This window comes from Nannospalax galili, unplaced genomic scaffold (genome assembly GCF_000622305.1).
Source record: "Nannospalax galili isolate Female #2095 unplaced genomic scaffold, S.galili_v1.0 scaffold569, whole genome shotgun sequence".
Lineage (NCBI taxonomy): Eukaryota > Metazoa > Chordata > Mammalia > Rodentia > Spalacidae > Nannospalax > Nannospalax galili.
Window position 1 is genome coordinate 91,963 of NW_008360300.1, and position 18,566 is coordinate 110,528.

Genomic DNA, 18,566 nt, shown 5'->3' on the forward strand with positions numbered 1-18,566 from the left:
AATTCCATTCCTTTCTTTGGGATTAGAAGTCAAAGAAAGTCTTTATGCCTCTTGCAGGTCTTTGCATTAGTTCTCAATTCACTTCATCACCAGTCCCAAATCCTTATGTAAGATCTTGCCTACTTATTGAAGGATGAAGAGGAACAAAAGGGGGACAAAATGGGACATTATTGCTCTTCATATTTTTATGTGCCTGGCTCTAGCTTTATAAGGGTCTAAGTAGTAATAAAGACAAGCTTCAGTCATGACTCTATGGACCTATTTTGAATATGGGCTGAAAGTAAGCTACATGCCAATCTTATTTCCATTTAGTTTTCTGGCATCTAGTCCCACTTTCTTTTTAGTTTTACTTCTGAGTTTCTTGAGACAGGGTCTCTCTAAAGCTCCAGCTGTCCTGGAACTATGAAGACCAGGCTAGCCTTGATTTCACAGGTCCACCTGCTTCTGTTTCCCAAGTGACAGGACTAAAGGCAATGTGACACCATGCCCAGATTCCCACCCGCCTTTAAAAAATTATTAATTTGCCTGAAAGTTACCCCACTCTTATTCTGCTACTGGAATACACTATTCTACGGAAGATGGCGTATTGCTACCACATGGTCTGCATAGCCATTAACTGAATTACTTGCCTTCATATGATCTTTTGTTCTGTCTTTCCTCAATTATATTTTCCATGTTAAATTATTCCTATATCCTCTTAATAGCTGAAACTATTTTTATTACCACTATTTTATTTCGTTTTTGTAGAACGCCCAAAATATTTTTGACATTATGATTTTTGCTATAAGCCCTGCATTCAGCTTTCTGAAGAATCATAAAAAGCTCAACCTGGGGTTAGCAAGATGGTTCGGTTGCATAAAAGACCTGAGTTCAACAGCTAGAACTCACAGAGGAAAGCAAGAGGGTATTCCCAAAAGATGTCATCTGATCTCCACTCATGTACTATATGCTCACACCCATTCTCATTCTCTCATCTTACCCCACCTCCACACACACAAATTTTAAAACTCAACTTGATCTAGCATGAGGTCAGTGGCAAGCCACTGTACCATTTGAAGGTTAATTTCTTCCCTTAATGCCCCTGGCTGGAAGTAGCTAAACATTAAACATTCAAACTGTATCAACAGAACTGACCAGAGCTCACTGCTAAATCTTATGTATTAAGGGAAGAAGAAACAAGGAAGAGAATGGTCATTATTAACTAAATCATTCCATTTTTTTCCTCTAAAGAAAACAGACCCATGGAACCTTTGATGGGTGTGGGGCAGAAAGAGGGCAACCAGTTGGTGTCACTGTGAAGCATGGCTCCAGGGCTTCTATATCTTTTTCCCAACTCAGCTGTAGAGGTAGGAAAGAAACATCAAAGCTACACCTGCAGTTTTTAGCAGTGGGCTGTTTCTGACTTCCAACGCTTAGCTTTAAGGAAAGACTGAAGAGATCATCCTCATCCTCACTTGCCAAGGTTTGTTGTTCAGTGATCTTTCTGGCTCTAGTTATGTCTGTCTCTAATGCAAATGAAACAATGGCTTTCATCCTGTGATTTATACACAATGTTTTTGAATTTTAATTGAATTTTTGTGTATTTGATACGGAACATCTTAATCATCTTTATACTCCCTTTCCCACTGGCCCTCCCCCATAATCCTCCACTGGAATTCATACATTCTGTCATTTATACACAGTTTTTACATTGTCTTTTGAGATAGGTAGTTTTGCCATTTGTCCAGATTGTGCCATATCCATGTGGCACATAACCACTGCTTCCCTTGATAAAATTCTCTGCCCTTAGAGATTTACAGTTCCTCTAAGGTAATAAAAATTTATGACTATTCCCTGGCCACATTGATATTGCCAGCCAATATTTAAAACCCTTATTTTTAAGTTTAAAATTTTCCATTTGGTCAATAATTCACCTTGTACTGTATATACATTTTTAATCTTATAAATAAAAATTAAAAATAAATGCAATTTACCTGAGTGACTTTGCTTGGCCTACATGTTAGTCTTCATTTATGTTATCTAATTTAACAATAATAAAGAGAAAAGGCAGGTGTTTTGGCACACAGCTATAATCCCAGCACCAAGGCCAAGGCAGAAGGGTTTTGTTCTACTTTCCTCCTTGTTGCTGTGACAAAACACTCTGATCAACTTCTTCAGGGAGGAAAGGGTTTATTTCATCCAAAAGGATATAGTCCATCATTGAGGGAAGTCAGGACAAAAACACAAACAGGAACTTGAAGCAGAAATCATGGAGAAAAGCACTTGTTGACTTGCAGGATCATGTTTAGCTAACTTTATTATATAGCCCAAGACCACCTGCTTAGGGAATGGTACTGCCCACAGTAGGCTCAGCCCTTCTATATCAATTAACAAGATAACACCTCACTGACACGTCTACAGACCAATCTGATCTGGAAAATCCTTCAATTATGTCTCCCTTCTTAGATGACCCTAGGTTGTACTGTGTTGACAGTTAAAGCTAACTAGGACAGGTCTCCAGTTTGCAACAAGCCTCGGCTACACAGTAAGACTCTGTTATAAAACAAAGCAAAGCAAAACAAAACAAAATAATAAAGAGAAAGGAAAATGGTTATAGAAATGATTAACTCTTAAGACTTAAAATAATTTTAATCCAAATACATATTTCTTGGTTCTGCAAACAACTGAACTTCTCTGCCATTACCTCCAACCAGGTTTTATTTGAATAAATATGAAAAATTAGATAAAAACATTTTATTGTAAAGTACAAAATGGGGCAAGTGGGTCTTCAACAAAGCTTTAAAACCAAAAGAAACTACATACTAATATTAAACAGTGACAGTGAAATGACAGGAAAGTGAATTGCCAACAGCAAGACAGAGATGTCCCTTTGTCTGGAGGAACAAGACTCCACTTGGAGCTTAAGGAACTCCATGATGTCAATGAAACCAGGACAACAGAAACAAAATAAAACAACTTCTAGGAATACAACTAATGGGGGCAAATCCAATTACACAAAGATTCTACAATAAACTTCATATACTTCATGATGTAGAAAAGATCACAAGTTCTGTGGTGTGTCATATGTTTAAAAGAAGTAAAGATCACAAACTAAACAGCCATTAACAATAGCAATAGCAACACAAGTAAGTCTGTTGCTAATATTAAACATATCATTATAGAACACAATCTAATAGCAAACTATTCTAATAGCTAGGTTTACTATTTTTAACTTTGCAAAAATATTCTAATCAAAGTGGTATAAACTCTAGGATTCTTGTTTCCAAAGACACATTTGTATTTTTCACTGATTGTGTACTGGAGACATCAAAGATCCTCAAAAGGGAAAGCCCCCATTTAGTCACAAGGCACGGTCCTGGTCAGGCATACCTAGTCCTTGAGTCTTTTTGTACTTATGTCACAAGTCCTGGGAGAAGCAACTAAAGAAAGAAAAAGAACAGAAAAAATGGGGAAAAGCCAAAAGATGACTTTATTTAGACAACTTTTGCTAAATGCTACTCATAATTTAGTAAAGTGGATTAGGAGTTTGCTGCCACACTGCTTCACAATCTCTTTTGTTACTTGCTTTGAAGTTTCATTCCAATGAGAGCTGTACACTGTCAGCTTGGCTTTGTGGCTGCTGATACTCATATTTTCTTGCTATAAAAAGTAAAGAGACAGAAAATTAAACTATAAAATACATACTAGCTAGCATCATTAAATCATAATCAAGGAATTCATTTAGAAATAATTCCATTTCTTTAGGAAGTAAATTATATTCCAAGATCTTCAAATTTCTTGACACTGCTTAAATGTTTTTGTGTTTATTATTATTTATATATCAGGATTACTCAAAACTTTAAAATACAGAATAAACACTAAGTATTAGTGTTTCCAATTTCTTTCTTTCTTACTTTATATTGACACCTTTAAAAACATTTTATATTTATACTTTAAGAACTGCATGTGCATGCATAAAATGTATTTTGATCATATCCAACCCCTGCTTTTCCCACATCTCCTTGTACATCTCCCTCCCAACTTCATGCCTTCTTCTTCTTTTTTTTTTTAAACACATTGAATGCAATCAATGCTTCCAGTATGTGCATGGTAGGAGGGCTATCTACTAGAGCATGGGCAAGAGGCCATTTCCGCTAAAGAAACTGACTCTTTGCCCCAGCAGGCAACAACTGCCATATCTCCTCTTGTAGGTATGGAGTTCCTTGCATCCCTCCCTCATCCATGCTAGAATTTTGAATGGCTTGATCTTATACAGGTCTTGTGCAGGCAAACATAGCCACTGTGCATACAGTGTGCAATAGCCCTATCATATCCAGAATAAACTATTTCACAGCAGTCCTCACCAACCTCTTTCCACTTTTCCACTCCCTCTTCCTTCCACAACGATCCCCGAGCTTTGGAGGAGGGGGGTGATACAGATGTCCCATTTAGGGCTGCATACTCAATAGTCACTTATTTACAGCACTTTGATATTACCATTTCTTTTACTATATTTTAACTTATAAGCTTGAGACTTATTGAACACAAAAATCTTATTATGAACTACAAGCAAAAACAGATACACAGTTTTGCTTACTAAGAACTACTTACTGACACAGGGCATGGTGGCATATGCCTGTAGTCTTAGCACTTGGAAGGCAGAGGCAGGCGGATCTCTGTGAGATCAAGACTAGCTTGGTCTACATAGTGAGTTCCAGGCCAGTTGGGGCTATAGGGAAACCTTGTTTCAAAAGACCAAAAAAAGGAAAAAAAAAAAAAGAACTATTTAGTGAATAAAAACTATCTTAACCTTATCCTAGAGATAATATAGAGCTAAAAAGCTTTGTAAGAGCACAGTGTGAGAGTGCCTGATCTGGCCTCTGCCTGGTGTTGGGGCTGAGGACTGCCTGAGAGTGCCCAAATCAGGCCTCCCCTTAGGAAACATCTCCAATTGTGCTCTGAATGCCCACTACTAGGGGTCCAAACCTTAGAAGGAAGCCTGAGTGTACCTGACTGGAGCCTGATTTGGGCCTCTGTGGGAACTCCTGAGTAGCTAATCTAAAGCCATCAGTTGTCTCCAAAATAAAATCTGAGAGAACCTGAAACCTAGATCAACCAGCTTTACATACCCAATAAGAAAAAAACCAAGGCACACCAATCATACAAACAGAAGCAAACTTCAACTCAACAAAAGAAGACATGAGTTTCATACCAGAATTACAAAGAAAAAAGGAAATCCACATGCCAAAACCACAATGAAAAAAATAATAAAATGGAAAATCAAAACACTATGTTCCCACCAAAGTCCACCAGTCCAGTAGAAGAGTTCTACAAGGAGAACCTCTCAGAGATAGCTCAGGACACAGAATTTAAAAGAACAATCATAAACATGATCAAGGAATTCAATGAATTTAAAGAACACAAAAAGAAACAAATCAAAGAATTCACAAAAGAGACAGAAACATTGAAGAATACTCAGGGTGAAATGAAGAAGGAAGTGAAACACCCAATAAGCCAATTTGAAATAACAAGAGAAAGCCTCACTGCTAGAATGAATGAATGGAAAACAGAATATCAACACTGGAGGATAAAGAATTGGACTGCTCAAGCAAAGATTATGAAAAATTAAAAAAAAAAACCAGGAATGGAATACACAAGAGATGTGGGACACCATGAAAAGAACAAATCTACATATCATAGGTACAGAGGAAGGAGAAGAATTTCAGGTTAACAGTACTGACTAGATCTTAAACAGATTGTAGAACAGAACTTCCAAAAATTAAGGAAAGACATCCCCACACAAATAAAAGAAGCACATAGAACACCAAATAGACAGGACGAGAAAAGAAACTCCCCATAGCATATCATAGTAAAAACACTATATGTATAAAACAAAGAGAGAATACTGAAAGCTTCAAAAGAAAAACAACAACTCACATATAAAGGAAAACCCATCAGAATTACAGCTGACTTATCAATGCAAACTATGAAAGCCAGAAGAGCCTGGACCAAAGAATTTCCAGTTCTAAATGACTACAGATGCCAACCTAGATGACTATACCCAGCAAATATGTCTATCAGAGTTGAAGGGGAAAGAAAAATCTTCTAGGACACAAATAGACTGAAAGAATACATGTCCACAAAACCAGCCCTTCAAAGAGTACATGAAGCAACACAAAGGACAGAAAAAGGAACGACTATACCCCAGGAGCAACAGAAAGAAACAAAAGAAGGTTTAACTGTGAAAACACAAAATTACTCAAGGAATGAAAACAGTAATCAAAATGATGGCAACCAACACATATCTTTCAATAATAACTTTAAATATCAGTGGACTGAACTCCCCAGTAAAAAATGACACAGGCTAGTTGAATGGATTAAAAACAAAATCCATCTTTTTGTTGTCTGCAAGAAACCTACCTCACCTTCAAGGACAGGCACTACCTTAAGGTGAAATGATGGAAAAGAATTATTTCAAGCAAATGGCACTAAGAAACAATCAGGGGTTGCAATTCTAAGACTTCAAACTAAAACGAATCAGCAGAGACAAAGAGGGTCGCTTCATTCTGATCAAAGGAACAATTAACAAAGAAGATATTACAATCATGAACATATATGCACCAAACTCTGGTACACCCAAATTCATAAAAACAACACTACAGAACTTTAAAACACAGATTAATTCCAATTCAGTAATAGTAGGGGACTTCAATAGCCCACTGTCTCCATTAGATAGGTCAACCAGACAAAGAATAAACAGAGGAATGTCTGAATTAAATGATATCATACATCAAATGGACCTAATAGACATCTACCAAATATTCCACCCAAGCACCAAAGAATACACTTTCTATTCAGCAACCCATGGAACTTTCTCAAAAACTGACCACATACTTGGACACAAAACAAACCATCAAATACAAAAAAAAACTGAAATAATTTCATGCATTATATCAGACCACTATGCCATAAAGTTTAAAATCAACACTTGAAGAAGCCCTAGGAACAACACGAACTCATGGAGATTAAACCATACACTCCTGAATGATGAGTGGGCCAAAGGAGAAATTAAGAAAGAAATAAAAGTATTCTTGGAATTAAACAAAAAAGGACAATACAACACAACAAAACCTCCGAGACACACTTAAAAGCAGTCCTAAGAAGGAAGTTTATAGCTCTAAGTGCCTACATTAAAAAATCAGAAAGGACACAAATAAATGACTTAACATTGCAGCTCAAGACTCTGAAAAGGCAAAAACAAATGAAATCCAAACCCAGCAGATGAGAAGAAATAACAAAAAGCAGAGCAGAAATTAATGAAGTAGAAACAAATACAAAGAATCAACTAATCTAAGAGCTGGTTCTTTTAAAAGTTAAACAAGGTAGACACTTAGCCCAGTTAACCTAAAGAAGGAAAGAGCAAATCCAAATCAACAAACTCAGAGATGAAGGGGGAAACATCACAACATACACTCAGAAGATCCAGAACATTATAAGGGAATACTTTAAAAACCTATACTCTACTAAATTTGAAAACAAAAAAGAAATGGATGGATATCTAAAATCATGGAAACCACCAAAGTTTACAAAGAAGAGATCAACATTTTAAACAAACCCGTAACAGAAGGAAATTGAAACAGAAATACAAAACCTCCTGAATAAAAAAAGCCTGGGCCCAGATGGATTCAGAGAAGAATTCTACCAGGCATTTAAAGAAGATCTACAATCAATATTACATAAATTATTGAAAAAGATATAAGCAGAGGGAGAACCCCCAAATTCCTTCTATGAAGCCAGCATCAGTCTAATACCAAAACCAGGTAAAGACACAACCAAAAAAGAAAACTATAGACCCATATCCTTAATGAACGTAGATGCAAAAATTCTCAACAAAATACTTGCAAACCGCATACAGACACACGTCAAAAAGATCATCCGCCATGATCAAGTAGGCTTTATTCCAGAGAAGAAGGGATGGTTCAATATTTGTAAATCAATAAATATAAGTCATATAAATGGACTCAAAAATCACATACTCATCTCAATAGTTGTAGAAAACGCCTTTGACAAAATTCAGCTTGGATTCATGTTAAAAGTCCTAAAGGAAATTGACTGGAAGGAACATATCTCAACATGATTTAAGCTATATACAACAAACTGACAGCCAACATCATTCTAAATGGAGAAAAACTGGAAGCATTCCCATTAAAATCAGGAACCAGACAAGGATGTCCATTAGCTCCACTCCTTTTTTATTTGAAACTCTTGCTAGAGCAATAAAACAAGAGAAGGAAATTACAGGAGTACTAACTGGAAAAGAAGAGGTCAAATTATTCCCTTTTGCAGCTGATATGAGATGAGATATCCCAAAAATTCCACCAGAAAACTCCTAGAACTAACACTTCCAATAAAGTGGTAGTTTAAAAACATTAATCTACAAAAATCAGTAGTCTTTCTATATATGAATAATAAACAATTGGAGAAAGAGTACAAGGAAACCCACCCATTCACAATAGCAACCCCCTCCACACACACACATAAAACATCTTGTAATAAACCTGATCAAAGACATCAAAGATCTCTATAACAAAAAATTTAAATCTTTAAAGAAAGAGATTGAGGAAGACACCAGAAGATGGAAGGACCTCCCATGCTCATGGATTGGAAGAATTAATATTGTGAAAATGACCATCCTACCAAAAGAACGTACAGATTCAATGCAATCCCAAAAAAAATCCTTATATTTCATAGACTTAGAAAACAACATCCTTAAATTCATATGGGAAGCACAAAAGACTACAAATAGTCAAAGCGACCCTGAGAACAAAGAGCAATGCTGGGGGGACTACTATACTGGATCTCATAGTATACTACAGAGCTATAATCACAAAACAGCATGGTAGTGGCACAAAAATAGATACATAGATCAATGGAACATCATTGAAGACCCAAACCTGAGTACACACAATTTCAGCCACCTGATATTTGACAAAGGTGCCAAGAACACACAATGGAGGAAAGACAGCATCTTCAACAAATGGTGCTGACAAACCTGGATCTCCATCTGTAGAAGAATGAAACTAGATCCTTATCTTTCACCTTGCACAAAAGTCTACTCCAAATGGATCAAAGTCCTCAATGTGAAACTTGAATCTCTGAAACTGTTAGAAGAAAATACTGGCAGTAACCTACAAGATATAGGTGTAGGAAAGAACTTTCTAAATCAGACATCAGTTGCTCAGGAATTAAGGTCAATAACTAACAAGTGGGACTTCATTAACCTAAATAGCTTCTTTACAGCAAAAGAAGCAATCAGGAAAATGAAGAAGCAACCCACAGAGTGGGAAAAAAATCTTCACCAGTGACACATCCGACAGAGGTTTAACATCCATAATATACAAAGAACTCAAAAAACAAAGAACTAAGAAAACAAATGACCCATTTAAAAGATCAGCTAAAGATCTAAACAGAGTTCTCAAAGGAAGAAATAAAGATGGCCAAGAAATATCTTAAAAAGTGTTCACCATCATTAGTAATTAGGGAAATCAAATTAAAACCACCTTAAGATTTCACCTTATCCCAGTCATACTGCCTAAGATCAAGAGAACAAATGAAATGCTTGTGACGATGTGGAGAAAGGGGAAGGCTCATTCACTGCTGGTAGGATTGCAAACTCGTGCAACCCCTATGGAAAGCAGTGTAGAGAACTCTTTAAAAAGTAAAATTGAACCTACTATATGGCCTGGCTATACCACTCCTTGGCATATACCCAAAGGACTCATCCTATTGCAGAGATAACCATTTTTGTTGCTGCTCTTTTCTTTTCACAATAGCTAAGAGATGGAAGCAACCCAAGTACCCCTCAACTGATGAGTGGTTAACAAAAATGTGGTACCTTTACACAATGGAGTTCTACTCAGCAGTAAAGAAAGAAGAAATAATGAAAGTTGCAGTGTTGTTTATAATAGTCAAGATTTGGAATCAGTATAAATGCCAACCAATCACATAAAATAAAAAATAATGGATAAAATATTTGTGGCTCCTACCACGAAATCTTTATAAGTGAGTGCATATCCTGATATAATTGCAGAACCAGGAAAATGGAAGGGAACCAGGGAAGTAAAGGGAAAGAAGGAAACTGAGAGAGAAGAACAGTAGGAGACAGGCGTTACTGAATAATATATAAAAAGGGAACAGTTAAAGGTCAAAGGGGGAAGGAAGGCTATACAAAGAACTATGGGAATAAAGGGGGAAAATCTGATAGACAGTGGGAAAAAAGTCTTTAAGGGGATGGAAGAAAGCCCTACTAGAAACCATACAGTTGTTAAATGAAAATACCAGTGCCAGAGGTGGGTTGCCCCCCTATGAGCAACTGGCCAGAGGGGCCCTAGATAAAGCCCATTGCCAATAATGTTGATAAGTACTTTAGCAGGTGTATCCAGCACTGGGGAGGCAGAGGCAGGCAGATCTCTGTTAGTTCCAGGAGAGAGCTGGGGCTACAAGGAGACCCTGTCCCAAAAAGATAAAAAAAAAAAAAAAAGGAACAGAGCTAATGGAAACCTTCATTATTCTACTAAAGTTGACTCCATGTTGGCAAATCCTTTGGTCTTTGATTTCTTATTCCTATTTTCCCTCACTTAAACTTCACTGTATATATGTATTTTTTTTTGTAACCTGCTTCAAGTTATTTCTGGAAAAATGTGTTAAAAATTGCTTTTGGAATTTAATTAAGAAAAAAAAAGCTTAGAGAATGTCACTGAAAACTTGCAACTTCTTCCTTTAAGCTTTCACTACCTAAGAAAGAATTCATACCTTGCTATTCAGGGTAGATACAGATTTTTGTGGCCTAAAGATTACACACTGAGAGATTCTTTAAGAAAAAGAATCTTGGTCAGGAATGGTGGCTCACACCTTTGATCCTAGCACTTGAGAGGCAGAGGCAGGCATATTTCTGTGAGACTGAAGCCAGCCTGGTCTACACAGTGAGTTCTAGGTCAGCTGGGACTACAGGGAGACCTTGTCGAAGGAAGGAAGGAAGGAAGGAGGGAAGGAGGGAGGGAGGGAGGGAGGGAGGGAAGGAGGGAGGGAGAAAAAAAGAATCTTCTCGTTTTCCTATCTCTTCTTGAGCTAACAGACTTTCTTAAGACAAGGTATTGTCATGAACACTAAGAATGATCTTTTATGTTGGAATCATTAAGCATGCAAATGTATACATACAAATTATTGATGATAATGGCTCCAAGAGCTATCCACATTTCTAAGCTCCATAATCTGAGATATGTTACCTTGTAGGGCAAAAGGAACTAAAAGGTATGATTAAGGTAAGGATTTTAAGACGTGAAGATTATCCTAATCACACTGACCCTTAAAATCAGAGAACCTGTCCTGGCAAAATGCGAAAAGAGGGAAATGTGACATGCAAAAGTAGTCAGATACAAGCAATGTTCTTGGCTTTGAAGACAGGAGGATGGGCCATGAAGCAAGGAATATAGGAAACTTTAATAGCAAGAAAAGACAGGAAAGTGATTTTCTCCTAGAGGCCCAGAAAAATAGAAACCTCCTGACACTGTGATTTTTAACCCAGTGAACCTAGGAGACTACTTAACACTGTGTTTGTTTTAAGCCAGTAAAGTAGCTGGGCATGGTGGTACACACCTTTAATCCCAGCATTTGGGAGGCAGAGGCAGGCAGATCTCTGTGAGTGTGAGGACAGCCTTGTCTACATAGTGAATTCTAGGCTAGCTAGTGCTCACACAGTACAACCCTGTCTCAAATAACACCCCCAGTCCCCCCAATGACTAAGAACTATTTAATGAAGAAAAACTATCTTAATCTGAACCTGAAGATAATATAGAGCTAAAAAACTTTGTGAATGTCATTCAACTACTTAGCAACTTACCTACTTACTTTGTTACAGCAGTAATAGCAAACTATTATTTATGTGGATATAGTCTTTAAATTTTTAATATTTTATTTATTACTTTTATTTTACATGTCTGAGTGTATTGCCTGCATGTGTACAAGTGCACCCATGTTATGCAATGCCCACAGAGGTCAGAAGAGGGTATCAGATCCCTGGAACTGGAGTTGACCACCATGTGGGTGCTGGGAATCTAACCTGGGTCCTCTGAAAGACCAAACAGTGCTCTTAACCACTGAGCCATCTCTCCAGCCCCACAAACTACTATATTTTGCAAACAGTAATTCTGATAAATTTTATTTCATTCTAATTGGGAAAGTATGGATAGTGGGTTTTACCTGCATCTTCTGTATCATCTTATTAGTAAGAGAGAAGGTCTGTCTTGAATTAACAGTGAAACTTTTTTCTTTTCATAGACAGGACCTCCATACATAGTTCAAGCTGACTTCAAACTCATTATCTTTCCACCTCAGATTCCTGAATGCTGGAATCACAAACATATGCCACCATGCCCAGTTCATGATAACTAATTTATAACATCATTTTAATTTTTTAATTATAAAGTATTCTTACTACTACAAAATATATATAAAATAAAATTTGCCAGTTTAGTAAATATATTCACATTTCTGCACATTTACCCACCACCCATCCACAGAACTCTTTATATTATCCCAAACTGAGTTCTGTACCCACTAAATAATAGTTCCTTATACATCTTCTTCAGCCTGATAACCACTGTTCTATTTTTTGTTTCAATGATTTAACCTCACATTAGTGAAATGATATAGTATTTGTATTTTTGTGACTGCTTTATTTTACTTAGTATAATGACTTCAAGATTTGTCCATGTTTTATCATAGACCAGAATTTCCATCCTGAAGGCTAAATAATATTCTATTGTATGTACATCACACATTTTTTATATCCATTCATCTGTCAAGAATATTTAGATGCTTCTGCCTTTTTGCTGCTACAAATAATGCAACAATAATGCAGTTATTTTATTTCTTATTTTGCACTGGTAACACATGCAGATAAGACAAAATGCAAAAGGAAAGGAAAAAAAAAAAGGCAAATAGTGAAATCTGTGTCGCTCTCCTACCTACAAATGGTGAAATCTGTGTTGCTCTCCTACCTAGCAGTCCTGTCGCTACCTTCCCAGTTCTTTCCCCCAAAGGAGCCACTGTTACTAAGCCTTAGGATCAAATTTATGCCAAGGGTATTTTCCCCAAGTTCAGCTAGACTAAAATAGGATGCAGTTAGCAGTCTGTATCCATGAATTCAACCAAATGTGAATGAGCATACTTGAAAAAAACTGTTCATACTGAAAATGTACAGACGTTTTTCTTGTCATTATTGCCCAAACAACAAAATATATCAACTATTTATGGGGTAGGTAGATAGCAGTAGAGCACTTGCTAACATGTGTAAAGTTGATCACTCTAAATTTGATCCCCAGAAACAAAATAAATAAAACATAATAAAAACTATTTTCGAACATTTGCACTGTGTTAGGTATTATAAGCAATCTAGAGATGATGTAAAGCACATGAATTTTGTGAAAATATCTATTTTATAAAAGAGACTTGAGCTTCCACAGACAACTATACTTTTTCTAATTTTCACTAATTTCCAGTAGGCCTGAAATATCTACTAGTATTATCTTGGTGAACATCCCTTCTTTCTTAAAAAAATAAATATTCATTATTTTCATTTCATATATATGACTGCATTTATTGCCTACATGTATGTAAGTGCACCTGTGTTGTGCAATGCCCACAGAGGTCAGAAGAGGGCATTGGATCCTCTGGAACTGGAGTTACAGATGATTGTTAGCCAAGTGGGAACTGGAAATTGAACCCAGGTCCTCTGCAAGAGCAGTCAGTGCTCTTAACCACTGAGCTATATCTCCAGCCCACATCCCTTCATGTGTCTACACATGTACACATGTGCAAGCACACCATACTTGTGGACATTTTTCTTTAAAACTGTCCCATCTTTGGGGAGATTCATGCAAAACAGTGAAAGCTATACACCTAGGGTAGGGACCTGACCTGACCTAGATCAGGCATTCAGGACTTCTATAACTAACTGTGGTAGAAGCTACAGACCCTGGAAGGAGGCCCAAGATGTACCAGAGTAAGGCCCACAGGCACAGGGAGTTTCACAACATATAGTGGAAGCAGTGATCCTAGGGTTGAGACCAGAGATGAATCAGAGTCCATAGGAAGAGGGAGTTTTGTAAGTCATGGTAGAAGCTGCAGATTCAGGGAGGAGGCCCAAGATGATCAGGTCAATAACTGAACTTCAGAGGCTAGAGATAGAGCCTCTGGCCTTGAATACCAGGCCCACGAAGGAAAATGACACCTCAACCTGACAATGCCTTAACCTAGTCCTGGAAACTGTATATGCCTCCATTGAAAGAAGAAAAGGGACATGAATTTAACAAAATAGAAGGAAAGAATTTAACCAATCAGCTAACGCACAAGTCCCAGGGAAGAAACAAAAACGTGAAACTAAAATAACATGTCTTCTTCAAAAATTGTTAATCCTTCAGTAATGGCTCTCGATAGGGATAATTTGGAAGGAATTCCCAGAAAAAGAAATTTAAAAAAATAACTTTAACTTTGTTCAAACAACTGAAAAAAGGCAAGAATGTACTCCATGAAAACAAAAATAAAGTGAATAAAATAAGGAAGCTGATTCAAGATATGGAAACTGAATATAACGAAGAGAATTACTAAAGAAAAAAACAAACAGAAATAATGTTGGAAATAAATACCCAGTAAACCAAATTAAAACCTCAGTGGAAAGCCCCTTACCAACAGAATAGAGCATGTGGAAAATAGAGTATCAGTCTAGAAGACAAGGTAGAGGATTTGGATCATTGAGTATATGATCAATGATAAAATTTTTAAAATACATGGCACATGAGAGAGCTTTGGGACACAGAAAAAGAACAAAATTTCAAATTATGGGCAGAGAAAACAAAGAAGACTATCACACCAAAGTCATATAAATTATTGTTAATAAAATCATAGAAGAAAATTTCACAAATTTGGAGAAAGAGGTGCCATCCAGGTATAAGACACTTAGACGTCATTAAATAGAATGAGAAAACAACATAACATATCATAACACACACACACACACACACACACACACACACACACACACTCACGTAAAAGAAAGGGTATTGAAAACTACAAGAGAGTAGTCAAGTCACTATTTAAAAAGGCAGGTAGCCCTCACCTCCCTCTGTTTCCCTGGGCTGCACAACCTGCCAGCCTCTTTCCTGGGTAAGTCCAGTAGCGCCCAGCCCAGTGCCCTTGACTCCCCCAGCCTCATTCACCCTCCCAGCTTCCCCACCGTCTCTTCTCCTAGCCTGGGTACTGGCCCATTTCTTGTCTTGGCGTCCCAGACACCGGGGCTGACCTCTGGCCCCAGAACCACCACTGCTTCCTGATCCTTTGTACCCAGACCAACCCAGCTCCTTCTTCTGGTCCCCAAAAACCCTCTGGGCCTGGGTCTCCCCTCACCTCCGTTTCCCTGGGCTGCACAACTCACCAGCCTCTTTCCTGGGTAAGCCCAGAGGAGCCCACAGTGCCTTGACTCCCCCAACCTCATTCACCCTCCCAGCTCCCCAACCTGGTCTCTCCTCCTAGCCAGGGTACTGGCCCATTTCTTGTCTTGGCACCCCAGACACCGGGGCTGACCTCTGGGCCCAGAACCACCACTGCTTCCTGATACTTTGCAACCAGACCAACACAGTTCCTTGGCATGGTCCCCAGGAGCCTTGGGGCCTCTTCCTGCCCACAATTCCCTTTCCATCCCTGGGTGGCATGGCCACCAGCTGCCTGAGACCAGCATCTTCCCTGGGCTCTCCTCTCAGGCCAATCCAGCCCCTAAATTCCTGAGGACAACATCTTTCCTGAAGGGATCCAGACCTTAGGAGAAAGCCTGAGAGCATCTGATCCTCATCTGACTTGGGCCTCTGTGGGAACTTCTGAAGAGGAAAGCAATTTGGCCACTCCAATATAAAATCAAAAGAGAGAACCAGAAGCCTAGACCAACCAGCTTTTCATGCTCAACAAGTAAACCAAAAAAGTACATACAGTTTACAAAAAGAAGCAGACCTAAACATGAAGGCTTGAGTTTCACACAAGAATCAGAAACTACAAAAGAAATTCACATGTCAAAGTCACAGAGAAAAAATAATAACGTGAAAAACCAAAATAACATAGCCCAACCAAATACCAATAGTCTTCTAGAGGAATGCAATGAGAACCCCCTAGAGATAACGCAGGACATGGAACTCAAAAGAACAATTACAAACATGATAAAGGAATTCAGTGAATTTAAAGAACACACAAACAAAGAAAGCAAAGAACTGAAGGAAGACAGGGATAAACTTCTGAATGAATTCAGAAAAGAGTTAGAAATATCGAAGATTACTCAGATTGAAATTAAGAAGGATGTGAACCACTCAGTAAGTCAATTAGAAACAACAGGAGAAAGCCTCAGGATGAATGAAATGGAAAATAGAATATCAAGACTGGAAGATAAAGTGGATGAACTAGACCACTCAAGCAAAGATTATGAAAAATTTAAGAAAACACAGGAATTGAATATGCAGGAATTGTGTAACACCATAAAAAGACCAAATTTACAAATCATAGGCATACAGGAAGAATCTCAAGATAATGGTATGCACTATATCTTCAACAGAATTATAGAAGAAAATTTCCCAAACTTAAAGAAAAACATGTCCATACAAATACAAGAAGCATATGGAACACCAAATAGGACCAGAAAAGAAACTCTCCATGGCACATCATAGTAAAAACACTAAATGTACAGAACAAAGAGACAATGCTGAAAGCTGTAAAAGAAAAACAACAAGTCACAGATAAAGGAAAACTCATCAGGATTACAGATGACTTTTCAGGGCAAACTATGAAAGCCAGAAGAGCCTGGACCAAAGTATTCCCAGTTTTAAATGACCACAGATGCCAAACCAGATTACTATACCCAGCGAAAATATCTACTATAGTTGAAGGGGAAAGAAAAACCTTCCATGACACAAATAGGCTGAAAGAATTCATGTCCACAAAACCAGCTATTCAGAGAGTTCTTGAAGCAACACAAAGAGCTGAAGAAGGAATGATTATACCCAAGGGGTTATGGAAAGAAATTCATGAAGGTACAACTGTGGAAATGCACAGCTATAACAAGAATGTGAATAGAAATAAAAAATTAATGAAATAGAAGCAAAGAAAACAATACAAGAATCAATGAATCCAAGAGCTGGTTCTTTGAAAAGATAAACAACTTGATGGACCCCTAGCCCAGTTAACCAAAAGAAAGAGAGACCATATTCTGGGCTGTGTAAGAAAGAAAGATGACCAAGCCAGGGGACCAAGCCAGTAAGTATTGTTCCTTCTTGGTCTTTCTTCATTTCCTGCCTCCAGGTTTCTGCCTTGAGTTCCTGATTTGTTTCCTTTAATGATGGACTGTAGCCTGGAAGGTTAAATAAACCCTTTCTTTCCCCACAAAAAGGTCACATGACATATAAGGAAATCAAAACAGTAATACAAAGCCTCCCAACTAAAAAAAGCCCAGGACCAGATTGAGTTACAGCAGAATTCTACCAGACATTTAAAGAAGATCTACGTCCAATACTACTTAATTTATTCAAAAAGATAGAAAGGGAGGGACAACTTCCAAATTCCTTCTATGAAGCCAGCATCACTCTAATACCAAGCCAGGTAAAGATACAACCAAAAAAGAAAACTATAGACCCATCTCCTTAATGAACATAGATGCAAAAATTCTCAACAAGATACTTGCAAACCACTTACAGACACACATCAAAAAGATCATCCACCAATATCAAGTCGGCTTTATCCCAGAGGTGCAGGGATGGTTCAATATACGTAAGTCAATAATTAACATCATAAATCATATAAATGGGCTCAAAGACAAGAAATACATGGTCATCTCAATAGATGCAGAGAGGGCCTTTGACAAAATTCAACATGCATTTATGTCCAAAGTCCTAGAGGGAATTGGACTGGAGGGAACATACCTCAACATAATTAAAGCCATATACAACAAAGCCACAGCCAACATCATTGTAAATGGAGAAAAACTGGAAGCATTCCCATTGAAATTGGGAATCAGACAAGACTGTCCCCCTTCTCCACTTCTCTTTAACATCGTGCTTGAAACTCCTGCTAGAGCAATAAGACAAGAGAAGGAAATTAAAGGAGTAATAATTGAAAACGAAGAGATCAAATGATCCCTTTTTGAAGATGATATGATATTATATCTAAGAGATGCCAAAAATTCCACCAGAAAACTCCTGGAAATCATTAACATGCTCAGTAAAGTAGCAGGTTACAAAATTAGTCTACAAAAGTCTGCAGCCAATAACAAGCAATCAGAAAAAGAGCACATGGAAACACTCCCCTTCACAATAGCTGCAACAAAAATAAAATATCTCGGAATAAACCTGACCAAAGACATTAAATACCTCTACAGTGAAAAATTTAAATTTTTAAAGAAAGAGATTGAGGAAGACATTAGAAGATGGAAGGACCTCCCATGCTCATGGATTGGAAGAATTAATATTGTGAAAATGACCATCCTACCAAAAGCCATT

At 37.6% G+C, this 18,566-nt stretch overlaps 1 protein-coding gene across 1 annotated transcript in view; it reads right to left on the reverse strand.

The window, feature by feature from the left end:
- Positions 1 to 2,718: 2,718 nt before the first annotated feature.
- The window catches only part of Smim19 (small integral membrane protein 19), a 69,099-nt gene continuing 53,251 nt past the window's right edge, over positions 2,719 to 18,566 (reverse strand). Inside the window, exon 4 of the mRNA XM_008824224.3 lies at positions 2,719 to 3,639. Coding sequence (XP_008822446.1) covers positions 3,575 to 3,639 — 65 coding nt within the window. The 3' untranslated portion in view covers positions 2,719 to 3,574. The remainder of the gene's footprint in view (positions 3,640 to 18,566) is intronic.